Source organism: Solanum pennellii, chromosome 2 (genome assembly GCF_001406875.1).
Source record: "Solanum pennellii chromosome 2, SPENNV200".
NCBI classification, from domain to species: Eukaryota; Viridiplantae; Streptophyta; class Magnoliopsida; order Solanales; family Solanaceae; genus Solanum; species Solanum pennellii.
The window spans coordinates 49,865,542-49,881,646 of NC_028638.1; the positions used below are offsets into that span (position 1 = coordinate 49,865,542).

The following is a 16,105-nucleotide window of genomic DNA, read 5'->3' on the forward strand; positions in this document are numbered from 1 at the left end:
TCAATATTATTAAAATGACTTATTAACTAATATGAATGACAACATAATACTATTTATTTATATTTATTATGAAGAAAAATATGAAAAATAATTAGTTTGATCTTCGATCAGACAACCTCAAAAATATTTTTTATTCTAATAAAATCTTCTGTAAAATAGATGGTGGGACCCTCTTTTAGAGTTCACAGAACTCCAAAACCTTAGTTACAAAAGAATGTTCTCTTTGTACATACACACGAAAACCAAAAACCAAAAACAAATATTGAACCGTTTCCTTTTACAGTTTTCCCTCTTAAAACAAACCTAAAAAACCACAAGGTAGATCAATGACTAAGCGGAATCATGGCGACGGCGAGAAACAGTCCTCGGTACCGCCGGATGATCTCCGTTGCCATAGATCAGATGGAAAGAAATGGAGATGCAAAGGTTTTAAGGTTGAAGGTAAATCCATGTGTGAGCAGCATTTACACCGTGCATCCGCTAGTGTTTCTGTCGTCAAGAGAGTAGAAAAAAGGCGAAAAAGATACGTTGCGAGAAGCGATACGAGTGATTCTGATGATTTAAGTGAACCAGAGGACGATAAGCCTGTTGCTGTTAGTTTAGTTGATCCGAGGGAAGTAGTAGAGGGCGAGGGTGACAAAAAGAAAAAGCGTGGCAATGAGGAGAAAGCTTGTTCTAAATGGATCAAATCTCCTGAAAAGTCTTTTTCGAAAGGAATAAAAATGGTTTCACAAGGGGATGGTGAGAGGAGGGTTAGTAGAGTGGTGAAGAAAGGGGTTGAATGTGATCAAAGTGATGGGGAGAATGTATATGATTCAAAAATAGGTGTTGCATACGAGTCTTTACTTAGGAGAAGCGATAGGAAATTACCAGAGAAGAAAAAAATGAAAGTTGCTGATGATAATGATTGCACAAATCCAAAGGACAAGAAGAAGCCTGATCCAAGGAGAAAGCATTTCAGTACTGATGTGAGTTTCATTTGCTCAAATCCAGATGTAATTTTTCTGTAATTACGGAGCGTAACCTGACATCATTTTACTAAGCAGGACCCATATGATGATTGCCAGATGTGCCACCAGTGCATGAAAAGTGATAGAAAGGTTGCTAGGTGTGGAAAAAGATGCGGTAAACGCTATTGTAGTCCATGTATTAATAGATGGTAATACTTTGTTGGTTTTACCTTTTGAGGGTTTCTCACGGTTCTTGTTTACTCAAATCTGTTTTCGAAGTCAAACAAGCTTCTTTTTGGTGTCAGTGTTCCGTATTTCTGGATAATCAGCTGTTCCGTTTACAGGATATTTTAGTGTTTACTGAGGGGATGCATGCAAAGAAATGCTTAGTAGAATGCCAATTAATTTTCTTTCACCACAGTGTGATATTTTAATTATCTTTCTTAAATCCACCTCTTACTGACTAGCTTGAAAGATGGATTAGACTTGTTAGCAGCTGCTATTTCAAATGTTTTCTCATCTCTCTGCCATTGACTACATTCTGAATTTATTTATTTAAATTAGGTAAAGCTAGTCAGGGGCCTCTTTTCGTTTGAAACTGTTGTAATTAATGACAAAAGAAGTACTGCTGAACAAGCCCCTAGCTGAATGTAGAATCTGTTAGCTAATCGAGTAGCAAACCTGCCCGCACACATATGTTTACTCTATTGGTTAATGATCTATCTGCAAACATATTTCTTTCGAACCACGAATGTAGGTACCCTCATCTGTCAGAGGAAGCAATTGCCGAGGAATGCCCCGTTTGTCGTGGGAACTGCAATTGCAAAGATTGTTTACGCAAAAACATTATTCCTAAGGTTAGATTTTGCCACATATATATTACTGCGTTCCACTTTCTACTACATACCTCAGGCTTGTGAAGTGTGATTGCAGAATGCTGATGCATTATCTTCTCCTTATATTACAGGAAGCAAAATATTTAGGAATACCACAGGAAAACAATGAAAGAATTAATTGCTTGAAGTATCTTGTGGATGCACTTTACCCATTTTTGAAAACATTTATCCATGATCAGACTATGGAAAAGGAGATGGAGGCATCAATTAGAGGTATTATGTGTACCGCTCTTTTTCCTGTACTTAAAATGATTCCCCGGTGATATATGCATACCCTTTTAGTGACTTTTGCCGTCCATCTGCTGCTATTTGTGCACAATGCCTTTGTTCTGAGGTATTATTTGCTCCTTCTTGGGTTGAACTTTGTATACAAGTTTTGCCGTCATGCTTATTGTGGAGGCATTTGTAGCTTTAAGATATATTAAGAGGCTAGACCAAAGTCCATTACGCAGTAACTTGAATTCACTTAACTAAATCTTATCACCTTTCTAAGGAGTCTGACTTATTAGCAAATATTGGGGAAGCCTTTCAAATAGGATGCAGTGTTTAACCAATGCAGGAGATACTTTTCTTTGTAATAACTACAATAGAATGTGACTTCACTTGGAAAGTTATTTTGTTCCATTTATATGTCATAGTCAGCTTGATACAAAGCAATAGTCCTCTTTCCTTGAGGTCTTAAGCGTGGGTGGATTTAGTTACATGATGTAAAAGAAATTTTGGTCTTTTCTGTAGGTGGGGGAACTTCCTGTGATGTGTTGGTTTTAACTCGCTATTCTGCTGCTATGTTCTAGTGATTTTTCATACTTTTCAAAGTAGTTACCCATTTATTCAGTCAAAGTGGTGGCTATGGTGCAGGTTCGTCACTGAAACGGCTAAGAATACCAAGTGCCTTCCTTTATGAGGATGAGCGTGTTTACTGGTATGCCCCTTTCTTGACTTGCTCATTTTCTCCCTTGGTTCTGGTTGTCTTACCCATTGCCTTAATATGCTATCTTTTATTGCAGCAACAACTGCAATACCTCCATTGTTGATCTTCATAGAAATTGTACAACTTGTTCTTATGATCTCTGTCTGACCTGCTGTCAGGAAATTCGAGAAGGCTGTTTTCTAAGAGGTGAGATAGTGGTACTTGTATAGTTTCATAATAGATAAAAAAAATTTACCTGCAAGGAGGAAATCTCGTGTCATGTTCACCTTGTAAAACTTCTTCTAGTTTGAGGAATAATGCTGATTGTGCAGATGAAGACAGAAGGCTCCCTGAATGGAAAGCAAAAGAAACTGGTGAAATACCTTGCCCACCAAAGGAAAGAGGTGGCTGTGGAAATAACCGCCTGGAGCTTAAGTGTCTCATTGATGAAAAGCAGGTTGAACAGATCATGAGGGAAGTTGAAAACTTAGTCAAAGCAAATTCATCTGCCAGTGAGGCCCACTCCACTGGAGAACAGTGTACCTGTAACTCTAATAATAGAAGAAAAGCAGCTTCCAGATCAGATTCTGATGACAATTATTTGTTCTGCCCTTCAAGTGACATACAGGAAGGGCACCTGGAGCACTTCCAGAAACATTGGAGAATGGGAGAACCTGTCATTGTAAGCAACGTTCTTGAATTAACATCTGGATTAAGCTGGGAACCAATGGTGATGTGGCGTGCCTTCCGTAATATAGCAATCAAGAAGGGGTCATCAGATTTGATGGTGACAGCAGTTGATTGTTGTGATTGGTGTGAGGTGCATCATCTTGATGGTCCCTTCTCTTTTATTTCCTGTTCTACTGGAAGTCGTAATCTTTTGTGTGCTTGATTTGCTAATCTACAAAACTTTTAGAGTTTAAGCAGCACATAACCAAAATGAGTAGTATTTTCTGGAATTACAGCATTATATTGTGCAAGCGCAGTTTTTTCTATGAGAGATATTTTCTAGTCTGTGAGTAACCCAGTTACAATCATGTAATCCCTTTTCTCGTTTTCTTTCGAGGTCTTTGAAGAGTCTCATAGATACTATGTGTTATTGCTATTATGTGCAGTGCTGTCTGGCTGTAGATGTCCTTTCATGTACACTATATCAGTCAGTGATTTGAGTTCGTAATTTATACCTTGGATGCAATTAGCTAACACCTTCCATGTTGATGCCTCATAATGATATTTAGAGAATACAATGTAGCTTTCCAATGTCGTAGCCTGGCTGTTGTCTGATCTAATTCAAGCCTGAAATTGAAATGTATAAACTTGAGGTGAGATAAACTCCATTGTCAATGAATTGATCCAGTAATTGAAAGCTATTACCTCTAAAGATTCATATGGTAAGAGCAGAAAGACCATCTCATCAAATGTTTAAATACTGTTTGCTAGACTTTTATTGCCTACCAGTAATATCAAATTTAAAGTATATAACATTTTGTCATGTCCCAAATTGAGAGTTAATGCATCAAATGGGAGGGAAATATTCGTTGGAGAGACTGAAAACTATACACTGCATGGTCTACCTATAAAAAGATTATCAGAGAATTGATGCTAGGTTCACTTGAAATATGATATCGTTGGTTCAGGGGGTTCATGATACTTGGTTGACAGTCACCATGGCTCTAATCTAGCTGATTAAAATGTGTCTTTCTGTCAAAGCTGAAATAAACTTGTCTTTTGTCTTCATGTTTTTCAGGTGGATATAAATATTCGTCAATTTTTTAGGGGTTATGTTGAAGGTCGAGCACACCCAGATTCGTGGCCCGAAATGCTTAAGCTTAAGGACTGGCCCCCATCTACAGAATTCGAGAAGCGGTTGCCACGCCATGGAGCAGAATTCATTAGAGCCTTGCCGTACAAAGAATACACACATCCCCTTTCTGGTATTCTTAATGTTGCTTCCAAACTTCCAGATGGTATACTGAAGCCAGATCTGGGTCCAAAAACATATATAGCATATGGATTTGCTCAAGAACTTGGACATGGAGATTCCGTTACAAAGCTTCATTGTGATATGTCTGATGCGGTATGCATTATCAGTTAAATAGTTGGTTTCCAGCACATTAATTACCCTTGGGCCTTGATCTTTGATGCCATTAATTACCCTTGGGATTTCCTTTTCCTAAACATGGTGGTATATTTGTGTAAATCCGGAAGAACTTAAAAATTACCTTTTTAATATAATTTCACACCATTTTCCAGTATTATTTTAATTGTAAAAATTAATTTGCTATTTTCTTGATGTTGCAGGTGAATATTTTAATGCATACTGCTGATGTTACTATTACTAAGTGGCAGCTTTCAAAAATTGATGAGCTGAAGAAAAAGAAAGCTTCTGCGTCAGATGATCAAAAAGAACTAAATAATACTGATACAGATGATCATCTAGTTCTTAAGAATGATTTTGCATCTGCAAAACAAGAAAAAGCAAGTGATGTTTTTTCCTCTGACCAGAATGTGCAATTGGAGGGCAGTTTATCTTCTGATCAGGTGGTTGATCTTGAAAACAAGTTTGATGGACCAGAGGAAGAAAATGGTGGTGCAGTCTGGGATATCTTTAGGAGACAGGATGTTCCCAAGCTCGAGGATTATCTTAAAGAGCATCAGAAGGAATTCAAGCATACACTTGGTTCTCCGGTGGACCAGGTGCACATCCCTCATTAATGTGAAACATAACGCATAAGTGTGAAAAAAGAATATGTTCCTTCAATCCATAGTGTGTCCTACTGAGCTGCACTATTGTTTTAAAGTAAAGAATTTGAATAAATATTAATTGATAGTCTTGTAGAGAAAAGTGAAATAGTAGTTTGTCTAAAAAGTGGATAGATAATTGTAAAATGTCTTGTCAATTTTGATGGTATCTTTTAGTTGCATTTATTTGAATTGATGGACAGAGAGAAACTTATCATTTAAAGAAAGAGATGAAGTACTATGGATTAAACCAAAAGAGCAAAATAGGTCACACGGGAACCCACATGTGTTTTCGCAAGTACATGGGGTTTGCAACATGGGTATTGTCTCATACCGATAGTTGAAGCCCTTAGCAAGATGATGAAGATTGCAGCAACAGGTGAGTTCCTAAAAGGCAATGCAGCAATAAATAGGGAACAAGCACAGGTATCTCACCTGGTATGCAGATGATATGCTTGTGAAGTGCCTTGTGGAGATGGAACAATTTGGAAGGACTAGCAAAGGACAGAAATTGAGAAAGTCTTCTTAATTTCCCTTAGTACATTCATATCCGTAAAAGTGAAGAACTTCAATATTGACTCAACTTTAGTTACTTGTTTAGGATTGTCCTTGGGGAGAGACACTAGCAAAATACAATATGGAGTATAGTGATTGCACCCTAAGGGTATGACCTAGTGGATAATGAAGTGGATTGAGAATCATGAGGTCTTAGGTTTGAATCCCAATATAGACAACAAACAACACTATGTGAATTCTTCCTATTTATTTGTTTTAGCCTTGGCGGACAAAGTTACCCGAGACTTGATGTTAGTGGTGGTGGTGAGGACCATGTATCTTGTGGAACTAGTTGAGGTTGCTTGTCCGGACTCCACAATTATAAGTAATAGATAAATATGCAGTGTTTTTCTTCTCCATCATATGAACAAATGAACATCCATCAAAAAACAAGAGACAAAGTACAATTATAGAGCTTAGGAGCATTAGTTCATGGCAGTGCATGTTATCTTGCTTACTTTGCTGTTCATTAACCTGTTAACTGCAGTATGTAGGTGCAAGAACTTTGTTTTCTATCAAATTCTTCAACTGTCCTCTGGTCTATTTGTTTCGTCTTTAATAGCACACACATTCAGATGCTGCCAAATTATTTAAGATTTTACCTAATTGAAATGTTAATAGTTAATGGTTGTTTTTTTGCTAATTCAACTTTGTAGGTTGTTCACCCAATTCATGATCAAGTTTTCTACTTAACCACGTATCACAAGGAGAAACTCAAGCAAGATTTTGGTTAGTGTGATACCTATTTAGATGTCATCTATTTTGTGTTCACCTTAGTTACTTATTTTCATACTGTAGGCATTGAACCTTGGACGTTTGTGCAAAAACTTGGAGAAGCAGTTCTCATACCTGCTGGGTGTCCCCATCAAGTTAGAAATCTGAAGGTACAGTAATCTTTTGTTACTTTTATGCCATATACTTCTAAACAGTGATCCTAATTGAGTTCACCTGTACCATATTGCTTGCTTCGCCAGTAGCCCCCAACCTGTTAAAAAGGTCCTGTCATGCACAAAGAAATAGGGGAAATAAACCCAAGGCACAAGAAAAGCTTGGAAAATTGATTTTTCTTTTCACTATAGGTTTGGTATGATAGATTTCGGTAGACAACTATATGGTGTTTATCCCCTCATCTTCATGCACATCCGTGCTGCATGAACCTTAACCTGTCTGCCTATAATCATCTGATCTCCTTTGAAATTTTAGAGTAGGAATCTTCTTTATATGCAATATGTCAAGGATGGAGCTTGCATACACCATACAGTCATCGCATCTCTTGGTTCTTAGCAAGTGTTAAGTACCTAGAAATAGCTACAGATATTGTTTCTTGTAGCTCATTTGTCTAGGTTACTTTTTGCTTGTAGAATCAATTGCATTACATTACTTGAACTATCAAAAGGGCATATTACAACGATAGATCTCTTACAAAAACTTGTGAGTTACACTTTGAACTGTTCCTTGCTATTTCAACTAGAAGGTTGTGTAATATGGTGATATTTTCGTGATCTTGCACACTAGAGGACATGTGAATAAATTTTCAAGTCTCCCTGCTTCATTCTACATCATGGTTCTGTTTTCCCTTATATCTCATCTGTCTCTCTTTTTTTTGGAATTAAAGTCTTGTATAAAGGTTGCTCTCGATTTTGTTTCACCTGAAAATGTGGGCGAGTGCATTCGCTTGACCAAGGAATTTCGTATGCTTCCCCAAAAACACAGGGCTAAAGAGGACAAGTTGGAGGTGAGCTCTGTTTCTTGATTCTAGAGACATGCTAAATACTTCTGTTTATGATCTTCAGTAAATCTTTAAATTTTGAGTTATGGACAAGAAAACCTTAAAAAAAATGATTGTTGATATGATACTCCTTCAATGGAGTCACGGCGCTCAACAAGTGTTATTACAAATCGCTAAAAGAAAGGGAAATCTTTGGAGATATGTGCTTTGTTGTAAGCTTGAATTCTGTGTATACACGCGAAACAGGGAATTGCAAGCTGTTTTTTGATTATTTCCTTTTTTTAAAGAATGGACGGTCTCATGGGATTGGACGCTTTAAATCCTGGACTCATTTGTGATCTTGTAACTTCCCGAGTTGTTTAAGGATTTAAGCCCATGTTGGTCCTGTTGTGAATGCATTAATGAGCTATGATAGGTATTTTGTTGGAACGGTTGAAATCCATGAGAAGCTTTGCCATCCCCACCTCTGCTCCTCCTTTTCTTTTCTTTTTGTGTATGTTTTGATTCACTTGAATATAGAAGCACGTCTGGGGTATGATTTTGTAGAAGTACTGTCTTATTCTTTTAAAGTGGACTATGTGCAGTCTCCTATACTGCGATTGTATGACTTCTCATTAACGAAGCTTGTTGCTGTTAGCTCCTCTTTTACACAAAAATTTAGAAAAGATTGCTTGATGCTTAATTTAAGGTTGCTTAAAATAGTGATAAAGTCTTAGTGACTCTTCCTTCATTATGGCTAGGACAATGTGTAGGAGAAGAGGATGTGTCAATCATTTCCTCACTAGCCATAGTAGGTTTTATAAATGAGTTAATCGATAACTAAGGTGTTATTTTAGGAATTTAACTATGTTTCTTTCTCGTTAGCTTCTCCTCATATCCTACTTGTCTTACATTGTTTTACTGAATATTAAAGATTTTGCAGACTGATTTTCTCTTCAGATGTGTAGTACTTGAGCTAATCAATCTATTAGTCTTAGTTTTATGGAAGAGGTTATGCGGCCTAGATGAGAATTAACTGGAATATAAATTAAGATAGCGGGTAGGACTAATTTTGCTGTTTGCTGTTTGCTGTTTGCTGACCTGACCATAGAAGAACATTGTAAAGTGAAATTAGGTGGCGAATTGATCGAGAAGTAGCAAAACTGAAAAAAGAGAGGAAAAAAGAGGGGATGTGAAGTACAAATTTATATCTTTTTATTTTGTCACTTAAAATTCCTCCTTTTTGTTTATGAAGTTTGTTTCCTTATTGGCCACGGGAGTATAACTTTTCATTTTTGCTGTTTGTATTAGGTGAAGAAGATGGCTTTATATGCACTGGAGAGGGCTATAGCTGATCTAAAGGAGCTTGAATGGTGAGTGGAATAATTCAGTTTCTTTCCTATGTTAGTTCAGTAATGCACAACTATTTTTCTCTATGTTAGTAGTTATTGTTGAGATTTGAACTTCTCTTTCTTCCCTCCTCCTACACCATTACCATATCGAATCTTTCTTGCACTAGTACAAATTCTTTAATATGCACGTTACTTTATAAATTCTGCAGATATAGACTGTTATATTTTATTAGATTAGTATCTGCTGAGAAGTTAAGTATTGCATTTGCTTCTTGTCCTGAAAATTTTGAGCGTTCATCTCTTCTACTAAAAAATGATTGTTTTTCTCACTTCTAATAGAATTTATCCAAATGTGCTCAGTAATGACAGAGCCCAGGTGCAGCAACCTCATTCGAGTAGTGAGCACGACCCTGTTCAAACTAAAGAGGTGGTGGAGTAGTTCCATTCTGTTGCTGTAATATACATATGCTTGTGAAAAGAGTGCCGCAAATTGACTCTTTTCTATCATCTAATCTCTACTGTCATCAGCCAAAACTTTTGCATGTACAATATCCCTGATTCATCTTACAGCTCCAACTTATAGAAGCTACACCTTGGGGTTGTACAGTAATATGAAATGATTTTTGATTTTTTTGAAACATTTGTGGACCTTTTGAATTCACTGATGTTTTGCCTTAACCCTCATATTGTACACAAGACTAATGTGCTACCAAGCATGTTCTACACCCTCCAACTAGTTCACTGCTTGGACAATGTATGTATCTATTCTCCTTTGTTTATGATATCGTTGAAACTCCTGTTTGATGCAAAATGTGATGATAATCAATGTCGATGCTTTTCTTGTTCACTCATGGCAGATTAACCCAATACTCGGCTATGATGAACGAGATACAACTCTTTTGCTTCTTAGAGCGTCATGAATCCTCATGTAACACAATGTACATTGTGGTTGATTTCCAATTGATTGGCATCATAAAAGTCCTTTAGCTGAATATGTGTTCCACACATGGTGGAAAAAGAAAAATCTATTGTTTTTACATGAACATGTAATGCATGTGCTACCTTATATTGAACATTATTCAATTCAATTAATATATAACTCATATATGCATGAGTTACACAGACACTGATGCAGTCATGAGGGATCTAAAAGTGCCAAAAATTAAATAATATAAAGTCTTTATTAACACATGGGACCAAGAAATATTAACATAGTATTTCACACGTATCAGATCAATTTTCATGCACTAACGTAACGTTGTTCATTGACAGACACCACCTTTTAAAGTTCATTTATTTTCTAATAGAAAAACAAATATATCAGCAATCATGATAAATAAACTGATATAATTCAATAGTGTAAAATAACATTTCTTTTCTCCATAATATAGAAAATCTTCAAATTATTACAAATATTTTGAAATCAATTAACTTTATATTTCAACATGGAAAATATAATGTTAATATAAATGTGCAAGTTGATCCGAATAAAAATAAAGAAAGATAAAATAAATAAAAATATAATGTTAATATAAATGTGCAAGTTGATCCGAATAAAAATAAAGAAAGATAAAATAAAAAAAAGAAAGAAGAGGGAATATGCATATGATTAGTGAAAAATGACAACTGTCATCAAAAGAGATGAATTAGAACAATGTAAACGCAGAAAATTTCGAATCTTTGCTATGAATGGAAGAGTAAAATAATGAGAACCAAGTAATGGTGAGAGTATATAATTCTAACAGATCCAATCTCTCACTCTCTCTCTCTTTTGTCTGCAATTTCTGTTGTTTCTTTTTCTCTCTCTAATACACACACACAAAAAAATCATATGGTGTTATTGTCTATATACTAACACTAACCCCATTTTTTTTGTTTCTCAAGAGAAATTAAATATTGGGACTTTATAAAAATATAAAAAAGTTTCTTTCTTTCATGTATTTGTGTTCACTCTTTTTCACTCCCAGGTATTGTAATCATTTTTTTGTGTGTATAAGTAAATTAAAGATAGAATTTTTAGTTTTATGCGTAAGTGGTAAAGTTGTTGTCATGGGTTTCAGTTGTGGAAACAGATTTTTGCAAGAGTAAGGCTACGTGCAATAGACCGTCCCTGTGCATAGGGGCAGCTTAGTGCACTTCTTTTTTTTGTAGTTATGTTGTGGGGTTCTGGAAGTTTGATAGTAGTAGTTTGTGATGGATCCAAATGTCGTGTAGGCAATTCAGATATAGGATTCTTGAAGCATCTGATGGGATCTTTCTTCCTGTTATATAATATGATCCTGTTTTTTAGAACTGAATAATTGGGGGGTTATGGCTTTGATTTCTATATGTTTGTTCTTATTGCTATTATCTTTTGTGTGTTCTGATTTTAGGTGCTTCTGCAATTAGGAGAAGTTGGGATTCATTATTTCCACATAAAGCAAAAGATTTGATTTTTTAAGGATGGACGGAGCTGTGCTAGTTGCACTTACTGCTGCCATTGGCAACTTGTTGCAAGGATGGGACAATGCAACAATAGCAGGTATTTTCTGCTTAATCTCATGTTCGTTTTTTTCGTGTGTGTGTGTTTTCTGTTCTCTAGGAAAATTATCTTTAGCACTTTTTGTTGTGTCTGTGATATACATGCTAATAGAAGATAAAGAGAAATTCTAGTGTCTCTATTTCTAGTTTATCTTCTATAATAGAGAGAAGTACTAAATTCTGGATTAAAATGAGTTTGAATGGAGCGACATGGATAGGTGTGAAATTCATATAGCTGTCTTGCTTGTGAGTTGTGATTGAGGCTTAGCTGTTGAAGATTTAGGGAATTTACACTTTACAGTGATTCCTAGTGTGACCATCAGAACTTCAACGACACATGTTTTTAGCTACACACATGTTCCAACTTTGGCAAGATCTGGACATACTAATACTAAGGCATGGTACTGTTTATTGTTTTGTGATATGTTTCAGGAGCTGTTCTTTACATCAAGAAGGAATTCAATTTGCAAACCCAGGCAGGAATAGAAGGGCTAATTGTTGCTACGTCACTAATTGGAGCGACTGTGATCACAACATGCTCTGGACCTGTATCTGACATGTTTGGTCGGCGTCCAATGCTTATTATTTCATCTGTCCTTTATTTTGTCAGTGGTTTAGTAATGTTGTGGTCTCCAAGTATTAATGTGTTGCTTCTAGCAAGGCTGTTGGATGGATTTGGTATTGGTCTTGCTGTAACACTTGTTCCTGTTTATATATCTGAGACTGCCCCACCAGAAATAAGAGGGCGTCTTAATACCTTCCCTCAGTTCACTGGAAGTGTTGGAATGTTCCTCTCATACTGTATGGTCTTTTCAATGTCGTTGACAGTGTCACCTAGTTGGAGACTAATGCTTGGGGTTCTCTCGATTCCTTCTCTTGCTTATTTCTTTCTGGCTTTGTTCTATTTGCCTGAATCTCCGAGGTGGCTTGTTAGTAAAGGTCGGATGAAAGAGGCCAAAAAAGTTTTACAGAGACTACGTGGCAGGGACGATGTCTCAGGTATGCCTCCAGCTACCATTTTTCTTTACAGAAACAACTTATTTCTTAAGTTCTGTAAGTTTGCTCCTAAGTTTAATCTTACAAGAGTTTGAGCTAACTTTCTTGAACGCCCTGCCCTTCCTATCCTTTCCCCATTTGCAAATTAAGTTCAAGCTTGTAATAGAAATCTATTCATAAGTTGAATCTTGTTGCAAGCTGTAAGCTCAAATTTGCGGTTGATTTTGTAAAGACTAAAGCCCATTTGTTCTTTTCTCAAGCTTCAAATCGATTTAAATGCAACCGGTATAAACACATTAGATGCCATTCTTCCACATTGAATCATTTCATTTAATTGAGTTATTGCAGAGCCTTCTTTGTCCAATTCTGCTCAATTTATTTGCCTACTGTATTTCAGGAAATAAACTTTCATGAGCTCCAGATTAAAATATTGGTTCGTTTTTCATGTGTCACTTAATTCTATATGAAAGCAGCCATTATTTTTTCTGAATGCAAATTTTTTTCCAGAAAAACTTACTGACAGAAGTCAAGTTTTACAGGAAAACAAGTATCTCCAATTTATGAACAAAAGTATTTTATTTCTCGAAAATATTAAGGTTTGGTGATAGGTAAAATAAGGTTTTTCCAAACTTAAAGGTACTTCTTGGGTTTTTAACACTTGAAGTAACCAGAATTCTAATGTGCACGAGAATCCTTTCCGCTTGCAGGTGAAATGGCCTTGCTGATGGAAGGTTTAGGCGCTGGAGGCGAAGTGTCTATAGAGGAGTACATAATCAGTCCAGATGATGAACTTGATGATAACCAGGAGCATGCAGTAGACAAGGATCGTATCAAGCTATATGGAGCTGAAGAGGGTCAGTCGTGGATTGCCAAACCTGTTTCTGGACAAAGTACTCTTGGTCTGGTCTCCCGTCATGGGAGTGTAGCAAACCAAAGTGCTCTTATGGATCCTATGGTCACTCTATTTGGCAGTGTTCATGAGAAGCTACCAGAGATGGGAAGTATGCGCAGCATGCTTTTTACAAATTTTGGCAGCATGTTCAATATATCAGAGAATCAAGTAAAACACGAAAACTGGGATGAAGAAAGTCAAAGGGATGGTGACAAGCATTCTGATGCTTCTGGGGCAGAATCTGATGACAATTTGAGGAGCCCATTGCTCTCACGGCAAGGGTCAGGTACAGAAGGGCCTCCAACCTCATTAAGCATGAGACAGGGTAGCAGTTACAATACTGCAAATGCTGGAGAACATGCCAGTATGGGTATAGGTGGTGGTTGGCAGCTAGCATACAGAAAAGATGAGAAAAAGGAAGGAGCACTCAAAAGGATATATTTGCATCAGGAGGCTAGTGTTGGATCAAGGCGTGGTTCCATTATGTCCCTTCCAGGTTGTGATGCTCATGGAGAAGGTGATACCGTACATGCTGCTGCTTTAGTGAGTCAGTCCGTTCTTCGAACAGAGAGCATCTTGGCTCAACAGACTATTGAGGAAGCAGTAGAGAAACAAACTGGACCTATTACAAAGGCGATTGGTTGGAGAGCTCTTTTTGAGCCGGGAGTCAAGCATGCTCTCATAGTTGGAGTTGGAATTCAAATACTGCAGCAGGTAAAGGGGGCTTATGTTTGTTTTTATGATATATCCAAAGTATGAATAGAACCATCGGAGATTTTACCTTTTTTTAGCTTGGTTCTTATTAAGAAGAAACACAATTATGTGGAATCAGTGTTGAGATCTAAATACTGCATAATCATTGACTTTCTGCTAAGATCTTGTTTTACCTCCATGTCTTGTGCTAAAATCAAACTTTTCTCGCATGAGGACTTAGCAAAGAACATAAGAGAATGAAGGAACAGATTCGTATTAGCAATATCAACTAGTTGCGAGTGAATCTTGATCATGTGGTCTTAGCGTTTGTTAGAAAACCTCGAGTTTTGGAGAACCCTTAATTTGTATTTGAAGATAACGTATTGAGTGGTAGAGTGAGATGTGCCCAAATGGTGTAAATGTATATACAATATCCATATAGCTGAGTCAACTTGTTTTGGATTGAGTAGAATTTTTAGTGTTGTTGTTGATGATCACGCGGCTACTCACATCTTGTTTCTTAATCAGTTTTCTGGTATAAATGGGGTTCTCTACTATACTCCCCAAATTCTTGAACAAGCAGGAGTAGGAGTTCTGCTATCAAATTTAGGTATTGGTTCAGAATCGGCATCATTCCTCATAAGTGGCCTCACAACTTTGTTAATGCTTCCAAGTATAGGCATTGCAATGAGACTGATGGACATTGCTGGCAGAAGGTAACACTAGTTTGCTTATTTCCATAATCTAAACGAAACCTGGAAATAGCAAAAATATCAAGCTTTGCTATATCAATTACTCGTTTACATACACACTTGGATTCCTTGTATATGAATTTGGTCTTACTGAAACATTCATGTCTTGGATCAGATTTCTATAATGTGGTAATACAAATTAAGAACTCTAGTCACACTTGTTCATTTCAAAACTTAACAAGTAGTTATATTGCCTTACCCTTTTGAATAATGTAATTATATGACTTCTCCAGGTTGCTTCTGCTGACTACTTTGCCTGTCCTGTTACTGTCACTGATCGTACTAGTCCTAGGTAATGTAATCAACATGGGTGAGGTCACACATGCTGTGATCTCCACCATTAGTGTTGTCGTCTACTTCTGTTGCTTTGTCACGGGTTTTGGTCCAATCCCCAACATCCTCTGCTCTGAGATATTCCCCACCAGTGTTCGTGGCATATGTATCGCTATATGTGCTCTCACATTTTGGATTGGAGACATTATTGTCACTTACTCACTCCCCGTCATGCTCAACACCATCGGACTAGCTGGTGTCTTTGGCATCTATGCTGTAGTATGTGCCATTGCATGGGTATTCGTTTTCCTTAAGGTTCCTGAAACAAAAGGCATGCCCCTTGAAGTCATTACAGAATTCTTTGCTGTTGGTGCTAATAAGCAACCTGGAAAAGAATAAACGCGGTGGAGATTCTAAACTTGTCTACTTATCCTTGCTGAATGTGAGGTATGCTATGCGATCAACTGTTCTTCTATCATGACTGAAGGCACTTCGCGGTAAAACTACGAAAAGGGTAGTCAGAAGAAAGATATACCACTTAAACAGAATCATGGTTAGAAGAGGTTTCAATTAGTTTTTCTGTTTGTACTTCCATCATCAATTTAGCTCAAATTTGAATATAAATTTTTCTTTAGGCACTTCATGATGCTAGTTTTTGTACCATTTTATTGATACACTCACCTCATATGTCTTCATTTGAATTATAATCTTAAAGTTTGATTCACCAGTGAATAGTTCTTCAGTATGCATATTGTCAAAATAGTTATAATCTGATTTGGTATTATAACACATAGTCTAGTGGTATGTGAAAAGTTGGTTTGTGTTTGCCTAAGACCCATACTGGATCATCAAAATTCATCTTATAC

The 16,105-nt window shown here is 36.7% G+C and overlaps 2 protein-coding genes across 3 annotated transcripts; both read left to right on the forward strand.

The window, feature by feature from the left end:
* The first annotated feature begins 234 nt into the window (after positions 1-234).
* Positions 235-10,123, forward strand: LOC107010511 (lysine-specific demethylase JMJ25-like). Its single transcript, XM_015209800.2, has 14 exons — positions 235-968; positions 1,047-1,159; positions 1,708-1,807; positions 1,918-2,059; positions 2,705-2,768; positions 2,854-2,963; positions 3,089-3,576; positions 4,504-4,833; positions 5,058-5,453; positions 6,710-6,782; positions 6,852-6,937; positions 7,669-7,788; positions 9,073-9,134; positions 9,474-10,123. The coding sequence occupies exons 1-14, from the start codon at positions 327-329 to the stop codon at positions 9,550-9,552; spliced, it is 2,805 nt and encodes a 934-aa protein (XP_015065286.1). The 5' UTR covers positions 235-326; the 3' UTR covers positions 9,553-10,123.
* Positions 10,124-10,750: 627 nt separating this feature from the next.
* LOC107009503 (monosaccharide-sensing protein 2-like) lies at positions 10,751-15,971 on the forward strand. 2 transcript variants are annotated; one of them, XM_015208846.2, is made up of 6 exons: positions 10,751-10,835; positions 11,486-11,634; positions 12,066-12,632; positions 13,337-14,235; positions 14,743-14,930; positions 15,200-15,971. In XM_015208846.2, the coding sequence occupies exons 2-6, from the start codon at positions 11,556-11,558 to the stop codon at positions 15,636-15,638; spliced, it is 2,172 nt and encodes a 723-aa protein (XP_015064332.1). In that variant the 5' UTR covers positions 10,751-10,835; positions 11,486-11,555; the 3' UTR covers positions 15,639-15,971. The 2 variants fall into 2 exon arrangements, with proteins under 2 accessions (XP_015064332.1, XP_015064331.1); XM_015208845.2 differs by lacking the exon at positions 10,751-10,835 and adding an exon at positions 10,897-11,080.
* The last annotated feature ends 134 nt before the right edge of the window (positions 15,972-16,105 follow it).